The sequence below is a fragment of the Apis mellifera genome, linkage group LG10, assembly GCF_003254395.2.
Source record: "Apis mellifera strain DH4 linkage group LG10, Amel_HAv3.1, whole genome shotgun sequence".
Taxonomy (NCBI): Eukaryota; Metazoa; Arthropoda; class Insecta; order Hymenoptera; family Apidae; genus Apis; species Apis mellifera.
In genome coordinates, this window is record NC_037647.1 from 6,406,478 (window position 1) to 6,426,015 (window position 19,538).

The window sequence follows — 19,538 nt, forward strand, 5'->3', positions numbered from 1 at the left end:
TAAAATACTTTGCTATCCAATCAAAACGAAGTAAAATTATCATATATATATATATATATATATATATCATATACCACATATACATAAATATAGTATGTATAAAGAATATCTATAAATTATCACGTTGATCAGCTGAGAGAACGTTCTCAATATAGTTGTAACGAGTTATCTGTCGTATATATAACATTATAAATTTATATATTATAAAAAATATATAGTATATATGGAGTAAATTAAAATACATGTTTTTCAGTAATTTTAAATGTATTTTGAAAGGTATAATTTATTAAGCAAATTAAAATTCAAAGTCTAAAAATAATAAAATGTTATGTATATTTTAATAAAGTATATATTAATTTTTTTTTTATTAAGAAACATCAATATTTATTTAGTGAAACATTTATAAGATGTAAATTGAATTTCGTTAAATATTCATTTAGGTTATGTGATTATGATTCTTAAAGTATATCTAAATTTTTTGTCCATAAATATTAAAAAGTGGTATGTTTATTGCGCTTTATAAGCGCCAATATTATATAAAAAATTAAGAATGGAACGAAATGGCGCGAGAGAAATGGAAGAACGAATGTGCATAAGAGATACTGGAAAAACACTGAAAAAATATGGTAGTACAGCTAAACATATTACAAGAAATGAAAATTTATTAAAACATACTGTATCAACAACTGATACTCTTCAAGGAATTGCTCTAAAATATGGAGTTACAGTATATATTTTATTTTTTAAAATAAATATATGAAAATGTATATTTTATATATCTTATTTTTTTAGACTGAACAAATAAGAAGAGTGAACAGATTATGGGCTTCTGATAGTTTATTCTTACGGGAACATTTATTTATTCCTATTAATCCAGAAAGTCCATTATCATTAGATAATACTGAAGAAATTGAACATAATATAGTTCAAAATGTAATATTTATTTATATAAATAACAAATTATTATTTAATATTGTATAATAATATATAAAATATATTTTTAGGTTTCTAGTCCATCTTCAATAACATCATCTATAGATGATGATAGTTCAGTTAATGATTTTTTAGCTAAAATGGATTCTTCTATAGCCAATGCTAAAAAAGAAGTTAAACGTACTCAGGGGAATAGTGAGTAAGTTATATATTAATAATTAATATTAATCATTAATAGTTTTGCACTTATACTTCAAAAAAATTTCTTATATAAATTTATTAATGAATTATATTTTAGATTTTGCACTGAGGATAATGATATTTATGTACAATCACATAGAACATCTTCTAAATTACGTAATTCATTTCCTATAACTTCAAATACATATACAGTACCATCTGCTTCAGAATCATTAAGACCATCTTCTAGTGACATGCATAACTTTCCAACTGCTGTAGTTATGACTCAGGGTAGAAAAGTGAAAACATCATTACAAAGACTTCAACAACAGCAAGATGAAATATTCCAGTTGTAGCAATCAAATTTTATTGGACTGTAATATATTTAACACTGACAGTGACATTAAAAAGTTTGAACAAAAGATATATTGAATACTGAATAATATTCTGGAAATAGTAGAAAGCTATTTCATATTTAAAATTGGTTGATCCAATATTAATGTAAGTTGTATTCATTTTTTTTTCATAAATTTTTTATTATATTTTAAACACATACTACAGATATTAGAAATATTTATATAAGATAATATTTATTATTTCTATTCTTATAGTCTGAATACTATCATCAATGGATCAACATAACTCTCATATTGTCCAAGCATATTTTTAAAATTGTTCAAATATTTCTTAGTAAACCATATGTGCCTTTAATCCAAGTTGATTGTGTATTTCTGTTATTTTTATAAAATATATACATATTTTATGTTATATCTAAAATATTAAACTTATATGATTTCTTTCTATAAATTAAATTTCATCAATTTTATTATGAGTAATATTTACTATTAGAATTCTTTATTCTAATTTTAATTTTATTAAATATAAATTTATAATTCACTTATATTTTTTTTGTGGTCTCAATTATATCAGATGATATATAATTTTTATAGAAATTATAAATTATTAATATTAACATAATTAAATATTATATTCTATTATATTCTATAATTCTAAATTAGTCTTCCTTATCAAATTGTTTATATTATTTATTTATGTAATTTATTTTGTTTTTAAAAATATTGTTAAATTAATATAAAATTAAATAAATAAATACAGCTTGGATGATAAACTGCGCGTTTATGTAAAAAAATTATTCAATTATTTTTAGTAATAATGCGAAATATTAAAATAATATGAATGCTCAATTTTTAGTTACAACTATATGATATTTATAATTCGCTATCAAAAATTTTTATTATAAAATAGAATCAAGAACATTATTGCGTGAGAATTGTATATAATGCACAAATGAATTTAATATATTAAATTCATATTGAAATATTAATAAAATTAATTAATATAAATTTAAAATATAAATTTTTATTTTAAAATTATTATTAAAATTTTTGAAGTATATACTATTGACAAATTATTCTATTTAAAAAAGAAAAAGAAATAAATATTAAAATATTATATTAATTACATGTATATAAATTATTTGTAATTATTTTTAATGTTATATAAATTTATCATTGATGATCATAATTAATCAAGATTTTATAGAAGAAAATATAGTACCTGTTAATATTATCTATGATTAATATCTTATTCCTTGTTATAATATTATTTGCTAATATTAAATATAATAATGCGTTTTATTATTATTATTACGTTATTATTATTTATATTACGTTATTATATTATGTATTGTGTAAGAATAACTATAAATTATTAGTTATGATAAAAGAATTAAAGTTCAATAAACAAATGATAAATTTATTTTAAAATGACATAATATATAAAAATAATAAATTTTACAATTTATATTCAATACACATATTATATGGTCTAACTAATTTTTTCACTTTGTTATGAATACATAACAATCAATTTAAGTCATTTTTAATGCTATGCATTAGTGATTAATCATGGATATTTTAAATAAGATTTGTTTAATATATGTGATATAATTTATTAGTTATAAAGATAATATATAAGATAATTGTGTTATATGTAAGATGATATACATTTAATATTCATTTTAAGTTCGTTTAAACATACGTACATGTATATGTGTATATATATATATTAAGAAATATTCAACTGTTATAAATATAAAATAAATATTATTTGTTAATAAAGTAATTTACAAATATATAATAAAGAATATTTAAAGTAAATATTTTTTGTAAATGAATCATTAATAATGAATCATTAACTTAACAATATACAAAAAAAAATTTTTTTGCATATTTATATATTCTTAAAAATTAAATTAAATAAGAATTAATAATTAATAATCATATTTATGTTATACATATACAAATACATATTTGCTACATTCAATAATTATTTTATGCAAAGTATACAAATATAAGATATTGCAGAATATATGAACAATATCTGAACAATGTTTTTGCTTAATATTATATAAATGCAATAAATATATTTACATTACTTGTATATTAATATATAGTTTGAATTATCTTAAGTCGTTTTTGAATATCTATTATTTATTTAAAATTGTTATTTTTTATTTATTTATGAAGAATAATGTAGAATTCAATTTTTATAATATTTCTATACTTCTATACTACTTTCTATATTTTTAAAATCTGTCTTTTATGCATAATATTTAAGATCAATAAAAAGATGAATTATTTAAAATAAATTAGAATTATTTGGAAAAGAAAAATATGTCTACTTTGCTATTAGTTATTTTAATTGGAAGTGTTATAAATTTACTACAATTACATTTTAATTCATTTACAAAATTAAATGTACCTATTCGATTATTACAATTTGGACAATGTAGTCTACCCTTTGTCCAAGATTCCTGTAAAAGATGTATATTATATAGGTTATAGGTAAAAATTTTATTATAAAATTTCTATATATATTTTCATCGATATAATTTTTATTTTTTGATACAATAAAATTTTTTTTTAATAATATAATTTAGAAGAAACTTTACTTGATTTATAGTATGTTCAATCCATTTAGGTAATTTTTCCACTGATATATATGAACAAGATTCAAAATTATTTGTTTCACATCCAACATCAGTAAGATTTTTTTTTATTTCATTATGAGAAGTAAATAAAGAAATACATTCTTTATTAAAAAGATTTTTTCTACAATGTTTGCACTTCACTTCCATCATCTATAAAAAATTATTTTAAATAATATATTATATATTAAATATATTTATTTAATTTTTTCATTTATTATTATTATTATTATTATTATTATTATTATTATTACTCGATTTATTTTGATAAAGAAATAAAAATTAAAGTTTAGAGGTTATAGAAATACGTAAAATAAAAATTATAATAAAATTTTAAAAAAAATTAAAAATTACATTAAAAAATACTAAAAAATAAATTAATATGTATTTAAAGTTAATATAAAAATAATACTTAAAATTATAAAATATACAAGATTTAATTTACGTTTTTTTACTTTATATAACTACAATTCACCTTTCTTTAATTTAACCTTAATTATCTTATAACCATATGTTTTTAAAAATAAATTATTTAATATTTTTTTTTATAAAATAAATAATATTATCACATATATCTATAGAAAATATTTATAGAAAATATTTTCATATTTTTTCATATTAATATACTTTAAATTTTTATATTTTTATATTGATATATTTTAAAAATACATAATTCTATATAAAATATTTCACGTACGTTTTACGTTTATATTGTTTATATTTTGTTTTAATTACATCAATTATAAATATTAAATGAATAAATTAATGAAAAAAATAATAAAAAAATAATGTATATATAAAAAATATGTATATATGTACACATACAAAAATTATAATAATTTTATATATATACCTTTAATAACACAAAATTTAATCTTCACCTGCTGGAATAGCATCTTCTAATCTTTTAATAAATTTAACACGCAATTCAGTTACATTATCATTTTTTAGTTGGTCTTGTACAAACCAACAAGCAATTTCCATTTGTACCATTTCACAAGCACCTCTTAATATTCCAATTAATACATTACAATATTTTAAATTTAAACAATGATCTGGTAATTCAACAAATTCTGTTAATGGATTTGCTTCAAAACATAAAGAAAATTCATCACCAGCAGCACTCCAATTTGTAATTGTTGGTGTTATTCCCAAAAATATTTTAAAACCAGTTTGTATTTTTTCGGCCGTATCTCGAAAATCATAACATCGTCCAGATCCAGTTCGAGCTAAGAAATCTTCTATTAAACGAATACCCATATTGTAACCCATTCTTTCTAATTGTTTATTTACATCTTCTATATTTTCATAATCTTTTAATAATTGAGCTACTAGTGCTCCATATGTCAATGTAAATAATTCTGAATTCTGAAATATATAATTTTATATAAATTTATTTCATATTTAAACAAATGTTCACTTTAGTTTGAAATTTTAATATATTATCTTTAACCTCATTCTTAAAATATAATCTTAATATATAATCTCTAATATATAAACAGAATAAAATTGACAAATAAACGAATAAAATTTAAAAATATATTATTTAAATATTTTATAAAAATTAATATAATATAAAATACTTACAACTTTTTTCGAGTCAAGTTTCGTACTTGTTCGTGACATATTTATATACACGATCGTCACAGTCGCTTATGGTTGATAATGTCGCCATTTAATTAATTTATTATTAAATTATTTTGACTATTTATGAATAATTATAAAAATAATTTTTAGATTATTAATTTTTTAGTATTCAAAAAAATATTAATATAATATATTATAATATAATAAAATTGTAAATATTATTCATATCTGAACATACATATATTTTTTTGTAAGCACATCAAATAGATATAATAAATAAGAAATTAATATTAAAAATGTTTGTTTAAATATTATTTATTATAAAATATATAATATCTTGTTATATAATACACAATCATAAATATTTCACCTTATCTTAATTATTAAAATTTAAATTTTCTTAACATTCTATTTATAATACAAAGAAAATATAAATAATACATGTTTATATATTTTGAAATTGAAAACTTAACATAGGACGGAGTCCTCAAACTGATCTTTGGGCTATTATATATATATTATAAAGTATTATTAATATCTAATTGATATTGTTATTTAAAAGTCTCCCATGGCTGCTATAATATTATATAATGCTGTCCTTGCATCATTTTTTTCAAATACACTTAAAACTTCCATTGCTTTTTGTGAATGTCTTTTTTGTAATTGTTTTGTTAATTCAATTCCAGGACCACTCATAACAATTTTATGAATCTACATATATTTTCAAAATTATTAACTTCATGAATAAAAAAATTATTATAAATATTTATATTTAATATGCTTACCTTAGCATAATCTACATTATTTACACATTCCAAACCTTTATCAATTTCAATCAAAATTGATGGATCATGTTCAATATGAAACATAATTGGCGCAGAACACAGACTAAATGTTATATTTTGATCTTTTGTATTAAATGGGCCTAAATCTAAACAAGCTTGCCAAGCCAATGCTAAATGTTTTCCAAAATTGTAACCTTGTTCTTGTATTTCATTGCTATGTCCTGCTAATTTTAATGTACCTTTACAAGATTTTCCTAGTAAAGCACCAGCACTTAAAACATTTCTAAGAGTCCATTCCTTTACTGCATAATCTTTACAATTTTCAGGCGGTATAGAAGGTAAAGGATTATTTTGGTTATCTCTGCGGCCTACAAATTCTGCCTCTGCTAAATCTCTTACAGCACTTGACATTAATTCTACAATCTAAATATAATATATATAAATTATATATAAATATAAATATAAATATAATATAATATAATAATACATATAATAGTATATAACAAAAATAAATTTATATAGATCAAAATATAATTCAAAATTTTTATATTTACATCTTGATTGCGAAGATTTGCTAATTCAGCACAAGAGTTTGCTAATAAATAATCTCCACTTAATAATGCAATTTTATTACCAAAATTCATATCATTTAACTCAGATGTTTCAAAATAAACATCAGATCCTATATTTACTAATCCTTTATGAACAAGATGACTAGTACGTATCATTTCAGTTACTTCTGCTAAAGCTCGTTGACTAAATCACAATTTATTTAAAATTATTTTTATTTTAAATTTATAATTTGATATTTTATAATTTTATATAATACCTGTGAAGAACACCTGCTGCTTTATCTTCTTCTATATCATCTACACCTAAATGACCAGCAGCTTTTGAAATTAATAATACAATAAGACCCCATGCTTGCATGTTATTGCGTCCATTATAAATAATACTTCTATAATAAATTAGGATAAATGTTAATATATAAAAATTAATTTTATTATTTATAAAAAATATATTTAAAAAATACTTGCTTAGCTATTTTTAACAAAGGATGATTAGATCCTACTAACTTCCTTAAATGTAAAGCTACATTTGCTATTTCATCACTTAAGAGCCATCGTAGACTTAAAAATGATGTTGGATATCCAACAATTTTTTCTGCTTCTGAAACAGCTCTATTCCAATCTGGCTTTTGACTTCCTGTAAGTTTTGCTTCGACTTTATTCAATTTATGTAAATGGAATTTGTTTTGTACAGAAATATGCACATTTTTTTCACAATATACATTATGATCATTGCATAAAATTGCTCTAGTTATATTTCCATTTCTCAATAAAGTAAATACAATTTTGTTCGTAAACATTTTTGTATCGCACACACCCAAAAAATTTGTTTTCTCTTAACATTAGGTTTGCATTCAACAGGTATAAAGTACATGGTTAACGTCACAAGCTTTCACTTTTGACCTTATTCTCGAAGGATATAATACATCTTTTAGTCCAAAAATTATTCATTTTTTATTATGAAAAATCACTAAAAACAATATACTTTAATGTATTTGCTTAGTATTTTCACATATACTATAATAAGTTTTGCAATATTCATTAATTTAAATAATTTTTTAAAAGAAAATTTACTAAACTATAAAATTATAATACAATCATAATCTATATTATGTTCACTGAATCGAAGTTACTAGACATAAATAATATCATATTATAAAATTTATCATGTTATTAAAATATTCAGCAATCAACATTGTCTTCATATTGATAAATGAAATAAAAAACTATTCTTTTGAATATTAATTTATTTAAAATTATTCGGTATTAATACAAATAATATAATAATAAAAATAAAAATTCATAAATATAAACTATTTTTATAAAAATAAGTAATATGATAAAAGTTGATATCAATGAGTAATATATTTTTATAATGATTATATAATTTTAATATCAACATTTTAAGCATTCATAAAAAAACATTTATATTATATGAAATTTATTTTATATAAAATTATGTTTTAAAAATTCGTATATCAAATAGAAATATAATTATATATAAAATTTTATATATAGTTCCATGTAAATATAATACCATGTTTTTGTCTAATTTTTTTAGATAAACATTAAAATTATTAAAGTTATTAAAATTATGTAATTTAATATTCATATAAATATAAAATATAATATAATTTAAAAAAAAATAAAAAGAATATTATATATATATTATTATAAACATACAATTTTTTTAATTAATTTTATATATATATTTAAACTTTAATAATATATATAAAATCTTAATTATCTGAATTCAATGATTATTAGAATTTAGTTATTTACAGTTATAAATTTTATATTTTTAGATTATACAATTTGCAGTTATATAATTTTATATTTTTAGGGATTTTTAAGAGTTATATTCTACATCATATTTTATTTTTTTATTCGCTTGTAATATTTTTTGCAAAGTTTTAAATTAATAATTTATTTTTAGATTTTGCATCATCTATAAAAATATATTTAAAAAGTTCATAAATTTTAATAGTTTAAAATTTAATCAAGAAATAATAATATTTTAATTTTCATTGATATCTTTCTATATATTATATATTACATGTATCTATACGTGTTGAATATTTGAGATAGATCCATATAGATAGACATAGTATCATTACGTATTTATACTTAAATTTAAGTATTTATATTTGATGTAATAACTATATACGTTATAGTGTGGGTTATTAGATTTGTGATCTCACTATGATCTAATAACCTAATTTGTGTATTTTGTTTTTGTATTTTCATTTGTGAATAAATATTTCTAACACTATGTTAAGTATTATTCTATGTCGTCGTATGTTACGAATTGGATATAATGAAAAAAAATATTGGACCAAATCATTTATGATGTGTTCAATTAAATCTCGAAAACAAATCATTTATTACGAAGGAATATTTTCTCACACTTCTATATGTAATCCAATATATTCTACTTTTGGAATTAGGGTAATATAATATTTCTAATTTACATATTTTCTTCCCTCCATCCCCCCTCTTTTTCGCTGTCTCGCTTTCTTTCTTCCGTTTCTCTTTCTATTCTTGTCAATTTTTTATTTAAAACATTATAAAAATTTATCAAAAATTTATAATAATATTGATATTGATCTTTCATTAATTCTTTTTATTTTTCTTCATTATATTAAAAAATTATGTTATGTTAGAATGCTTAAGTTATGGAAATAAGTTATAAATTTAAAGTTACAAAAAATTAAATTGTAAAATTTACATGCAATAGATAAATAATAATAAATAGATAACATATAACAAGTTATATAAAAAGTAATAATTATATAGGTATTTACCTCAAAGCATTTTTTTATTGCTTCTGCAGATATAACATTTACATAATGGGTAGAACTTCAAGAAAACGTCATCAAAAGAAGAAGCTAAAAATTAAAAAAATAGCAGAAAACGAAGAAGACAGTCTGATGCATCTTAAATCTTGGTTATTAACAAATAACTGTTTATCTGTTTATAATTTAGTTCCATATAACTTTCATATTACTGGTAGAGGATTAAAAACATTAAAAGATATTAAAGTTAATGATATCTTAATTAAAATACCTTACGAAATTTTAATAACAACATGCACTTTATCTCAAAGCAATGTCAATATTTTATTTTCAAAAACTGAATATTATAGTGCTCATTGTTTATTAGCAATATTTATTGTATATGAATTACATTTAGGAAATATTTCAAAATGGTATCATTATATTAATAGTCTTCCAAAGATTTTAACAAATCCAGATTTTTGTACACAAAAGGAGAAAAATTTATTACCATCATTTATTACAGATTATATGTATGAGTTTCATAAAGTACACAATGATTTTAAATTATTAATTAGATCTATAAATAACTTGAAAGTAAATAGGAAAGATCATTGTTCTCATTGTAACTTAAATTTTAAAGAAATAATTACATTTGAAAAATATAAATGGGCATATTATATTGTTAACACAAGAGCTGTATATATAGATACATTTGAGGTAGAAACAAATCAAAATATTAATATAAAATATCCAAATAATTTAGCTTTAGTTCCTTTCTTAGATTTATTTAATCATAATATACATATTGCTACACATGCATCTATAGTTAAAAATGAAAATAGAAATAAATTTTATCAAATTACTACATTGAATTCATTTAAGTCAGGATCACAAATTTTTATTAACTATGGTGCACATAATAGTCTTAAATTATATATTCATTATGGTTTTTTTATATCAAATAATCCATTAGATGAAATTTTTTTTGATATTTCTGATATAAAAGTTTGCTTTAATATTCCAAAATTTAAATTGGATTTTATTGTTTCTAATAATTTACAAAAAAATATGGCATTTACAAGAAATGGCTTAAATTATAATGCAGAATCTACATTATTTATAATACATACAAATTTACCAAAAGATTATTGGAATATAAAAATATATGGAAATTCTTTTACATCAGAAGATATAATAAACATATATAATATAGCAAAACAAATTTTAAATTTGAAAAAAAAAGAAATGTTAAATTATTTAATAAATATGAAGAATTTTAAATATTGTTATAATTGTACAAATTGTTTTTTAATTGCAATAAATCTTATAGAAGAATATATTACAATATTAAATGAATCATATAATAATTTTTGTACATTTCATTAATTAATATAAAAAGAATGTATATGGTTTATAGAAAATTTATAATTTATAAATTATATAATAATTTAATAAAAATTAAATTAAATTTAATAAAATTAATAGTATTCACTACACTTATTCAATTTTCTATTTTTTGAAATAAAAATTTAAATAAAATATTGGTTCAAGTAAATTATTAATATTAATTATAAGTATTATATAAAAATTAAAATTATTAAATATTATCTAAGAGAATTTAAAACATTAATAATGTTTTTTACTAAAATTTTAATATAAATTATATAAATATTTATTCTATTATTAATTATATATATATATTATTCTACTATAATTATTATATTATAATTTTTAATTATTTTTATAGTGTTGCAGTAGAAATGTAATTGATCATACACAGAAAAAAAAGAATATACTTCAATCAAAGTCAATTGTCACTTCAGTTAAAATTCCACTAATAATTTCTGGATTTACTGGAGGAAAATCAGGACAACAAAAAAGAGATTGTTTTCATCCTGGTGTATCTAGTTTAAGTCGTGAATGTATTCATTTTCAAGAAAAAGAACCAATTAAATCTAAAAATATGATTAGAGCAATGCTTAGATATATTTGGCCAGAAGTAAATTTTTATTTTAATATTTATATTTTAATTTTTAACCATTCTTTTTGTATTTTTTTTGTAATTATAATAAATAAATATTATATAAATATTATATAAATTATAATATAGATAAAAAATTTATTTACAGGATGATCCAGAGATCCGAAAAAGAGTTAAAATTGCTGTTGGTCTACTCATTACTGCAAAAGCTTTAAATGTTGGAGTCCCTTTCATTTTTAAATATGCAATAGATATTCTCAATGATCAATATATGTCAACTACTGGTACTACTATTCTAAATATGGAAACTGCACCAGAGACAGTTGCAACTGTAATAACATCATTACTTATTGGATGTACATAAATTATATATTATTATGATATACTATGAAAAAAAATATCTTATTATGTTTTTAATTTTAATTATTTTGCACATATATCATTATGTTATAGATGGAATAGCACGGGCTGGTGCAGCTGGATTTAGTGAATTGCGAAATGCAGTATTTGCAAAAGTTGCACAACATTCTATTCGCAAAATAGCTAAAAATGTATTTTTACATTTACATAATTTAGATATGGCTTTTCATTTGAGTAGACAAACTGGAGCATTATCTAAAGTAAAGATAAATAAATCTATTTTAATATTTTTATTATTTAGATGATTTCTTCATTTTAAATTTTTTCTAGACAATAGATAGAGGAAGTCGTGGTATAAATTTTGTATTAAATGCTATGGTATTTAATATTATACCAACTGTATTTGAATTATCATTAGTTAGTACAGTGTTATATTTAAAATGTGGAGGAGAATATGCAAGTATTGCTTTAGGTTGTGTTGGAATTTATTCTTTATTCACATTAGCAATTACTCAATGGCGAACAAAATTTAGAATCCTTATGAATCAAGCAGAAAATGAAGCAAGTAATAAAGCAATAGATTCACTTATTAATTATGAAACAGTAAAGGTATATTTTGTAATTTATTTTTAATACTTGTAATAATTATAATTTTATTTTAGTATTCTTATTCTATAAATAATTTATTTTTATTTTTATGTTAGTACTTTAATAATGAAAAATTTGAAGCTGAAAGATATGATAAATCATTAAAAAAATATGAAATAGCATCACTTAAGACGAGTACTAGTTTAGCAATGTTAAACTTTGGACAAAATGCTATATTTAGTGCTGCCTTGAGTTTAATAATGGTACTAGCATCTAATAACATTATTGAAGGTAATTTGTTTATATTTATTATATTTATGTTATTATTTACATTATTAGATAACTAATATAGATAATATAAAATATTAGATAGATAATATGTATAATTTATTATTTAATATATATAATTAGATAATAATTTAAAGTATTAAAAATTCTTAAAAATGAAAATTCATTAATATAATACGAATGTAGGTACTATGACAGTAGGAGATTTAGTAATGGTCAATGGACTTTTATTCCAATTATCAGTTCCTTTAGGATTTTTAGGTTCTGTATATCGCGAAGTTAAACAAGCTTTTATTGATATGCAAACTATGTTTACTTTGATGACAATGGATACTGCTATTAAGGTACTTATATTTATATTTAAATTTAAAAGATTTAATAATTTATTGATTTATAAATGACTAATATATTTTTTAATACCAGTCTAAAGAAAATGCAATGAAATTTAATATAAGTTCGAATAATTCGAATATTGAATTTAAAAATATTAGTTTCCAATATGTTAAAGATAAACCTATTTTTAAAGATATTAGTTTTACTATTTCAAGTGGCAAAAAGATTGCTATTGTTGGAGGATCTGGTTGTGGGTAAGTTCTGAATATGTAATATATATACATATATATGTATATATATATTTATATATAATATATATAATTTATATATAACTAAAATATACTAAATTAATATATTTTTTAGTAAAACAACATTAGTAAGACTTTTATACCGATTTTTTGAACCACAATCCGGAGGAATTTATATAAATGGACATAATATTCGAGATATTGACTTAGATATTTTAAGAAAATCAATAGCAATTGTTCCTCAGGTAATCAAATTAAAAAAATATTTAATAATATGTATCGATATTAAAATCAAATATTTTTAGGATACTGTTCTGTTCCATGAAAGTATTTTTTATAATCTTCATTATGGTAATTTATCTAAATGTAAGGAAGAAGTTTTTGAAGCTGCTAAAATGGCAAATTTGCATGATGCTATTCTTAAATGGCCAAAAGGATATAATACACCTGTTGGAGAACGTGGTTTGAAATTAAGTGGTGGTGAAAAACAACGAGTAGCAATAGCTAGAGCAATTTTAAAAAATAGTCCAATTTTAATTTTTGATGAAGCCACATCATCTTTAGATTCTATCACAGAATATGTAAGTTCATTTTATATGTTAAATGCTTTTATATCTATTTAACCATAATATAATACTTACAGAATATTCTTGAAGCATTACGCAGAGCAACTGTTGGCCGAACTTCTATTGTTATAGCTCATCGATTATCTACTGTCATGGATTCAGACGAAATTTTAGTATTAGATAATGGTAGTTTAATTGAAAAAGGAACACATGATTGTTTATTAGCTATGCCGAATTCTTTATATAGCAAATTGTGGGAAACACAACATATAGGAATACTCAAATCTACTGAAAAAAAAGATAACTGTAGAACTCCAGGAGTTTGAAATTGAAATTGTATAATGCACAGGTAATAATGTACAACTTTGAATTTGAAATGATAGATTTATATTTTAAATATATTTTATATATTTGTTATAATTTAACAAAATTATTTGAAAAATATTAAAACAAAAAAATTGATTTGATAAAATAATTTTAATTAAATACTTATCAATTTTAATAGAGAATTAAAATCATTTAAAACTAATTATTGTTTATTGTATTATTGTATTAAAAAGATAAATAGTAACATAGTAATAATAGTAAATTAAGTAAATCATAAAAGATAAATTTGTTTAAAATTTATAAAAATTTGTAATATAGGAATATATGTGCATTATATATAATAGTAAATGTTTGCCAAAATATTAAATGTCTATGATTAAATCTCTAAAATATAACTATGATCAAAATTAATGTTTAAAAATAATCATCCAAAAAAACTAAAATAAAAAAATAAGTAAAAGTTATATTCTTTTTTATTATATATATTTGTGAATTTATCACATAAGATTCATACTACCTAATATTTGTAAATAAATCAGTAGATATATTCCTTCTTTTACATATATGCATCCATCTTCATCTGTTATTTACAAAAATATATTTTCATTTGAACAAATTTCTTTAAATATATATAGGTAATTTCAAACATTGATTAGAGAAATGTTGTGCTTTAGTTACCTTGGAAACCAATTAAAAACAACTATGGATGCTGATTAGTTTTCAATAAGTTTGGACAATGATATAATAATTTGATTTTACAAAGACTATGCAATGTGATGTAGAATTTGCAAATAAAAAATGCAAACTGAAGTTCCTACATTACCTATAGTACACTTCAATGTTCATAAGAATCTCAATAGGTAATCATAGCAATATTAAATATTTTATAAATATTTTAATATTAATTATATATGTTTTAAAAAATTATATATTTTTAAAATTTTTATTTTGAATATATTATAATATTATATATATAATTAAAATTAATTGGGTATTTAAAGAAGTTAAATTTATAAATCTTGTTTTCAAAAATTATGTTATAAATTTATATAATTATAAGTAAGTTTTATTTTTTTTAGACATATTAAATTATTAAATTTATTTGTTATTTATATTTTTATTGTATTTTTGAAATGTATCTTGAATTTTTTTCAATATGAACAAAAAATTAATACTATAATACTAATACAATATAAATTAATGAATAAAAATTTATTACTATGAATTTTTTAAAATCATACATATATAATTTACAGAAAGCAAAATTCTAATTTAGGAAGATCATCAGTGGAAACAAAAATTAATTCACCTCTAAAAAATATAGCATATTTTTCATCTAAAAAAAAGAATTTACATCCTTTATTTGGTTTGTATTAAACATTTAGTAGTAATTAATATGAATTTTATTTTAACATTCTATTGTTAAAATAATTATTTATTTATCTTTTTTTTATATTAGATATTTTAATATTTAATTTTATTAAAATTATTTTCAATATTTAATTTTATGTATTTTTTCTCTTAGTCTAACAAATATAATTATTAATTTTATTAGTAAAATTATTATAAATTTAATTAAATATATTTATATTATTATTTATTTTTAAATAAATATTGATCCTGAATATTTATAATAATCATTAATATTAATGTTTAATATATAGGACGACCATATCAAAATAATGTTCAACATTGTCCTTCTTCAGAATCAAAACTTAACAAAGATAGTATTGAACAGAGAGTTCTATCTGCAAAGATGTTACGTATTAAAGAATTGCAAAATCAGTTAGCCGATGCACATTATCGATTAAATGTAATAATTTTAAATATTTTGCTATATAAATTTATAATTTTAAAATTTATGTATATAACATATATACATATATATATATATATATATATATATATATATATATATATATGTATATATACACACATATATAAATGTTAATTACAGGCATACTGAATACAATTATATATTTTCACAGGAATTAGCAAATGAAAATAAATTATTAAAAGCATTACAGAAAAGACAAGATTCTGCATTAAAACGTTATGAAGGAACAAATGCTGAACTTCCGCGAATTATTAATTCACATCATGAAGAATTGAGAGTACTTCAAATTAAATATAAAAAATTAAAAACTTTACAAAAGGAAACATGTGATTTATTAAAAGAAAAGGAAAATGAACTTCAGCAATTACAGGTGAATATTAATATGTACAATATTTTCAAACAAAGAATAAAAAAATCAACAATTGCACACTATTTCTTAGTCACAAAATAAACATTTATTACAACTCAGTAAAGATCGCAATTTGGGAGAGAGAGAAAAGTTACAATTAGAAGTTTCTGATTTAAATCACAGAATACAAAAACAACAAGATACTATACAGGTATAATTTAATATTTATATATAATTTTTTATTTAATGCTTATAATTTAATTATTTCATTAGACACTGCATAAAAAATTGTCTCTTGAAACTAAAAGTTTAAAACAGCAATTACATTTAGAAATTTCTAAACGAAAAGAAACACAAAAACATTTAGATGAAATAACAGAAAAATTAAAAACTTTAGAAAATTTACTAGACAATAAAGAACGAAGATTATATTATAATCAACAATTATTATTTCCTGATAAAAATCGACGTTTTGGCACGCGATCTCTCACGAATCTTAGAGACATTAGGTACGTAAAAATAAAATTATAAATCAATCATTTATTTATATTTAATAATTTTTTTTTTTAGCTCATCAAATCCATTAAAGATATCAGAAAAAAGTAAAAAATGGCAAGCAGATGTTCAAAAAAATAGTTTGGTAAAGATTAATTTCATCAAATAATGTTTTAATATCTATATCTTTCAAAAATAATTTTTTTTATTTAACTTATGATAATTTTTAGCCTATGTTACATACATCTGAATCAAATGATAAAAACATCAAAACAGATGAAAGAATAAATTCAAATCAAGTTTTAGATTATGTAAAATCTGAAACAATGACAAATTTGGAACAAGTACGAAGATATCGTCTTCAGAAATCACCATGTAAAAATGTATTGAATAATTCAGAAGAAAAATCTAAAGATTTAGAATTCGTAATAAACGAAAATTCAGAGATTATAATAGATTTAGAAAATTCAGAACAATTAAAAAAATATGAAAGTAAAGTTCAAAAATATCAAATAAATACAGATAAATTAAAAGAAATTTATAATAATCGAAATTGTCAAAATTTTAATAAATTATTAGAAAACGATCTTACCTATTCTTCTGAAAATAGCGAAAGTGAAAATGAAAATGAAAATAATAAAGAAACTAATAATTCTAAGCAATTACATTCAAGGTTTGCACAACTTAAATTTTTTTTTTTAAATTATTTGTTACATATAATACATAGTACATATTATTTATTATTTATAATTATAATATATTTTATCTTATTGTTTTTTTAGATTGATTAACAATGCAAATGACACTTCAGATTTAAAGGAATTAAAATTTTCTGATTCTAATATAAATAAAGATAAATATAAAGATAAATTGAAAATTTTAGTAAAAGAAAGAACAAATTCTTATGAAAGTGATTCAGAAATAGAATCTGAAATAAAAAAACAATCAATTGAACATTATCTAACAATGAATCAAAATGATACATTTAAATTAATTTCATCTATGTATAATAATGAAACTCACTGTGATTTAAATAATATAGAAAAGTGTTCATCTCCAAAAAGTATTTTAAATGAATCACAAAATCTTTATCAACATTTAATTGATGAAATGCATGTACAAACTAAAACTATGGAGGATGAAACCATTTATGCTCAATGTAATGTAAAAAATATCCAAACAGAATATAAACATTCCGAAAATTTAGAGAATTTTATGTTTGAACAAGCTGTGTCAAAAATACAAGAATATAATAATGTAAACATAACAAAAGATGATTTTGAAAATGAATCATTATCATATCCTGAAGATGAATATAATAAATTGTTCAAAACTAATAGTTTAGAATCAATAGATGATAAATCAGAAATATCGCACACAAATGAAATTATTTTTAATGATTCACAAAAAATATCTATGAAAGATGCATTAAATTCTTCAAAGAATTTGAATAAACCAATAATAAATAGAATAGATCCAACAGAAATAGAAATGAAAACTAAAAATATATTTCTTCAAAACTATAAGAAACAAAAAAATAAATTAGATAAACAAGAAATGGAAAACGTTGATATAGTTTCATATAATGTAAAATCTTTTAATAATGATGCAGTTCATGATATGCTAAATGATGTTAGCATTAAAAATGATAATAATATTAAAACAAAAATAACTGATTACAATAAAGAAAAGTTATTAGCATCAATGAAAGCTATTGATAATAATGAAAATATTGAATTTCTAAACCAAGATTATGAAAAACATAATACAACAGCAAAAAGAAAACAAATAACAGAAGATGTATTCCATAATTTACATGATACATCTCATATGAAAAAAAAACAAGATATTATTAAAGATATATTTGACACTGATGTAAAATGAATCAACAGATAGTTTTAATAAATTACATTAAAATGTAAATGAATAAAAAAAATACTTAAGTATTTATAAAGTCATAGAAAAAAACATAAATTATTTAAATAATCATAACATGTGCTATATTTTTTTTATAGTATAAAGATTATAATATATATGTGCATATCTCTATTTTATGAGAGATTAGAAACTTCTTATATATATATTTAATGTAATAAAATATTTAAGAATATACTATTAAAAGCTTTGTACATTTTTTACCTTAATTATAATCTAACTTTTAAAAAATATATGTTGTACATTAGTTTTTAGTTATTCATTTTACTTTTTACACTTAAGATAACTTGTTATATAATAATTAATATAAATTATTATTTATTTCATGTATTTATTAATAATAAAAAGTAATACTAAAAACAAGTTTAAAAAATTTTTTGATACATAATT

The 19,538-nt window shown here is 19.5% G+C and overlaps 5 protein-coding genes across 9 annotated transcripts; 3 read left to right on the forward strand and 2 right to left on the reverse strand.

Moving 5' to 3' along the window:
- Positions 1 to 90: 90 nt before the first annotated feature.
- On the forward strand, positions 91 to 1,880 carry LOC726265 (lysM and putative peptidoglycan-binding domain-containing protein 2). 2 transcript variants are annotated; one of them, XM_006562821.2, is made up of 6 exons: positions 91 to 276; positions 441 to 727; positions 793 to 933; positions 1,005 to 1,132; positions 1,232 to 1,614; positions 1,725 to 1,880. In XM_006562821.2, the coding sequence occupies exons 2-5, from the start codon at positions 551 to 553 to the stop codon at positions 1,467 to 1,469; spliced, it is 684 nt and encodes a 227-aa protein (XP_006562884.1). In that variant the 5' UTR covers positions 91 to 276; positions 441 to 550; the 3' UTR covers positions 1,470 to 1,614; positions 1,725 to 1,880. The 2 variants fall into 2 exon arrangements, with proteins under 2 accessions (XP_006562884.1, XP_006562885.1); XM_006562822.3 differs by lacking the exon at positions 91 to 276 and having other exon boundaries at positions 383 to 727.
- Positions 1,881 to 4,010: 2,130 nt separating this feature from the next.
- LOC412710 (trafficking protein particle complex subunit 3) lies at positions 4,011 to 5,862 on the reverse strand. The gene is made up of 3 exons (XM_396163.6): positions 5,711 to 5,862; positions 4,977 to 5,491; positions 4,011 to 4,276 (listed from the first exon to the last, which is right to left on the reverse strand). The coding sequence occupies exons 1-2, from the start codon at positions 5,747 to 5,749 to the stop codon at positions 4,994 to 4,996; spliced, it is 537 nt and encodes a 178-aa protein (XP_396163.2). The 5' UTR covers positions 5,750 to 5,862; the 3' UTR covers positions 4,011 to 4,276; positions 4,977 to 4,993.
- Positions 5,863 to 6,178: 316 nt separating this feature from the next.
- On the reverse strand, positions 6,179 to 8,179 carry LOC551463 (decaprenyl-diphosphate synthase subunit 2). Its single transcript, XM_026443318.1, has 5 exons — positions 7,533 to 8,179; positions 7,325 to 7,453; positions 7,050 to 7,251; positions 6,496 to 6,918; positions 6,179 to 6,421 (listed from the first exon to the last, which is right to left on the reverse strand). The coding sequence occupies exons 1-5, from the start codon at positions 7,862 to 7,864 to the stop codon at positions 6,266 to 6,268; spliced, it is 1,242 nt and encodes a 413-aa protein (XP_026299103.1). The 5' UTR covers positions 7,865 to 8,179; the 3' UTR covers positions 6,179 to 6,265.
- A 949-nt stretch (positions 8,180 to 9,128) lies between these two features.
- LOC412749 (ATP-binding cassette sub-family B member 7, mitochondrial) lies at positions 9,129 to 15,331 on the forward strand. Of its 3 annotated transcripts, none has more exons than XM_396202.7 (12): positions 9,129 to 9,512; positions 11,589 to 11,840; positions 11,971 to 12,178; positions 12,276 to 12,442; positions 12,513 to 12,791; positions 12,887 to 13,061; positions 13,245 to 13,402; positions 13,482 to 13,645; positions 13,755 to 13,884; positions 13,945 to 14,220; positions 14,283 to 14,554; positions 15,207 to 15,331. In XM_396202.7, the coding sequence occupies exons 1-11, from the start codon at positions 9,336 to 9,338 to the stop codon at positions 14,529 to 14,531; spliced, it is 2,235 nt and encodes a 744-aa protein (XP_396202.3). In that variant the 5' UTR covers positions 9,129 to 9,335; the 3' UTR covers positions 14,532 to 14,554; positions 15,207 to 15,331. The 3 variants fall into 3 exon arrangements, with proteins under 3 accessions (XP_396202.3, XP_026298959.1, XP_026298958.1); XM_026443174.1 differs by lacking the exon at positions 15,207 to 15,331 and adding an exon at positions 9,898 to 10,174 and having other exon boundaries at positions 9,153 to 9,512; positions 14,283 to 14,533; XM_026443173.1 differs by lacking the exons at positions 9,129 to 9,512; positions 15,207 to 15,331 and adding an exon at positions 9,898 to 10,011 and having other exon boundaries at positions 14,283 to 14,533.
- On the forward strand, positions 15,304 to 19,334 carry LOC726219 (myb-like protein F). 2 transcript variants are annotated; one of them, XM_026443171.1, is made up of 8 exons: positions 15,304 to 15,392; positions 16,197 to 16,345; positions 16,521 to 16,739; positions 16,810 to 16,929; positions 16,992 to 17,227; positions 17,289 to 17,358; positions 17,444 to 17,886; positions 17,996 to 19,334. In XM_026443171.1, the coding sequence occupies exons 1-8, from the start codon at positions 15,371 to 15,373 to the stop codon at positions 19,095 to 19,097; spliced, it is 2,361 nt and encodes a 786-aa protein (XP_026298956.1). In that variant the 5' UTR covers positions 15,304 to 15,370; the 3' UTR covers positions 19,098 to 19,334. The 2 variants fall into 2 exon arrangements, with proteins under 2 accessions (XP_026298956.1, XP_026298957.1); XM_026443172.1 differs by lacking the exons at positions 15,304 to 15,392; positions 16,197 to 16,345 and having other exon boundaries at positions 16,571 to 16,739; positions 16,839 to 16,929.
- The last annotated feature ends 204 nt before the right edge of the window (positions 19,335 to 19,538 follow it).

What these genes read in the sequence shown, in the direction of transcription:
- LOC726265 (XM_006562821.2), top strand. Translation starts at nt 551, where the DNA reads ATGGAACGAAATGGCGCGAGAGAAATGGAAGAACGAATGTGCATAAGA. An exon ending in AACATAATATAGTTCAAAAT is followed by an intron (nt 934 to 1,004) that starts GTAATATTTATT and finishes ATATATTTTTAG; the next exon opens with GTTTCTAGTCCATCTTCAAT. An exon ending in CGTACTCAGGGGAATAGTGA is followed by an intron (nt 1,133 to 1,231) that starts GTAAGTTATATA and finishes ATTATATTTTAG; the next exon opens with ATTTTGCACTGAGGATAATG.
- LOC412710 (XM_396163.6), bottom strand. Translation starts at nt 5,749, where the DNA reads ATGTCACGAACAAGTACGAAACTTGACTCGAAAAAAGTT. An exon ending in AACTTGACTCGAAAAAAGTT is followed by an intron (nt 5,492 to 5,710) that starts GTAAGTATTTTA and finishes TATATATTTCAG; the next exon opens with AATTCAGAATTATTTACATT.
- LOC551463 (XM_026443318.1), bottom strand. Translation starts at nt 7,864, where the DNA reads ATGTTTACGAACAAAATTGTATTTACTTTATTGAGAAATGGAAATATA. An exon ending in CAAATCTTCGCAATCAAGAT is followed by an intron (nt 6,919 to 7,049) that starts GTAAATATAAAA and finishes TATTATATTTAG; the next exon opens with ATTGTAGAATTAATGTCAAG. An exon ending in ATAATGTAGATTATGCTAAG is followed by an intron (nt 6,422 to 6,495) that starts GTAAGCATATTA and finishes AAATATATGTAG; the next exon opens with ATTCATAAAATTGTTATGAG.
- LOC412749 (XM_026443174.1), top strand. Translation starts at nt 9,914, where the DNA reads ATGGGTAGAACTTCAAGAAAACGTCATCAAAAGAAGAAGCTAAAAATT. An exon ending in TTAGATATATTTGGCCAGAA is followed by an intron (nt 11,841 to 11,970) that starts GTAAATTTTTAT and finishes ATTTATTTACAG; the next exon opens with GATGATCCAGAGATCCGAAA. An exon ending in CAATGGATACTGCTATTAAG is followed by an intron (nt 13,403 to 13,481) that starts GTACTTATATTT and finishes TTTTAATACCAG; the next exon opens with TCTAAAGAAAATGCAATGAA.
- LOC726219 (XM_026443171.1), top strand. Translation starts at nt 15,371, where the DNA reads ATGTTCATAAGAATCTCAATAG. An exon ending in GTTCATAAGAATCTCAATAG is followed by an intron (nt 15,393 to 16,196) that starts GTAATCATAGCA and finishes TTTAATATATAG; the next exon opens with GACGACCATATCAAAATAAT. An exon ending in AACAACAAGATACTATACAG is followed by an intron (nt 16,930 to 16,991) that starts GTATAATTTAAT and finishes TTATTTCATTAG; the next exon opens with ACACTGCATAAAAAATTGTC.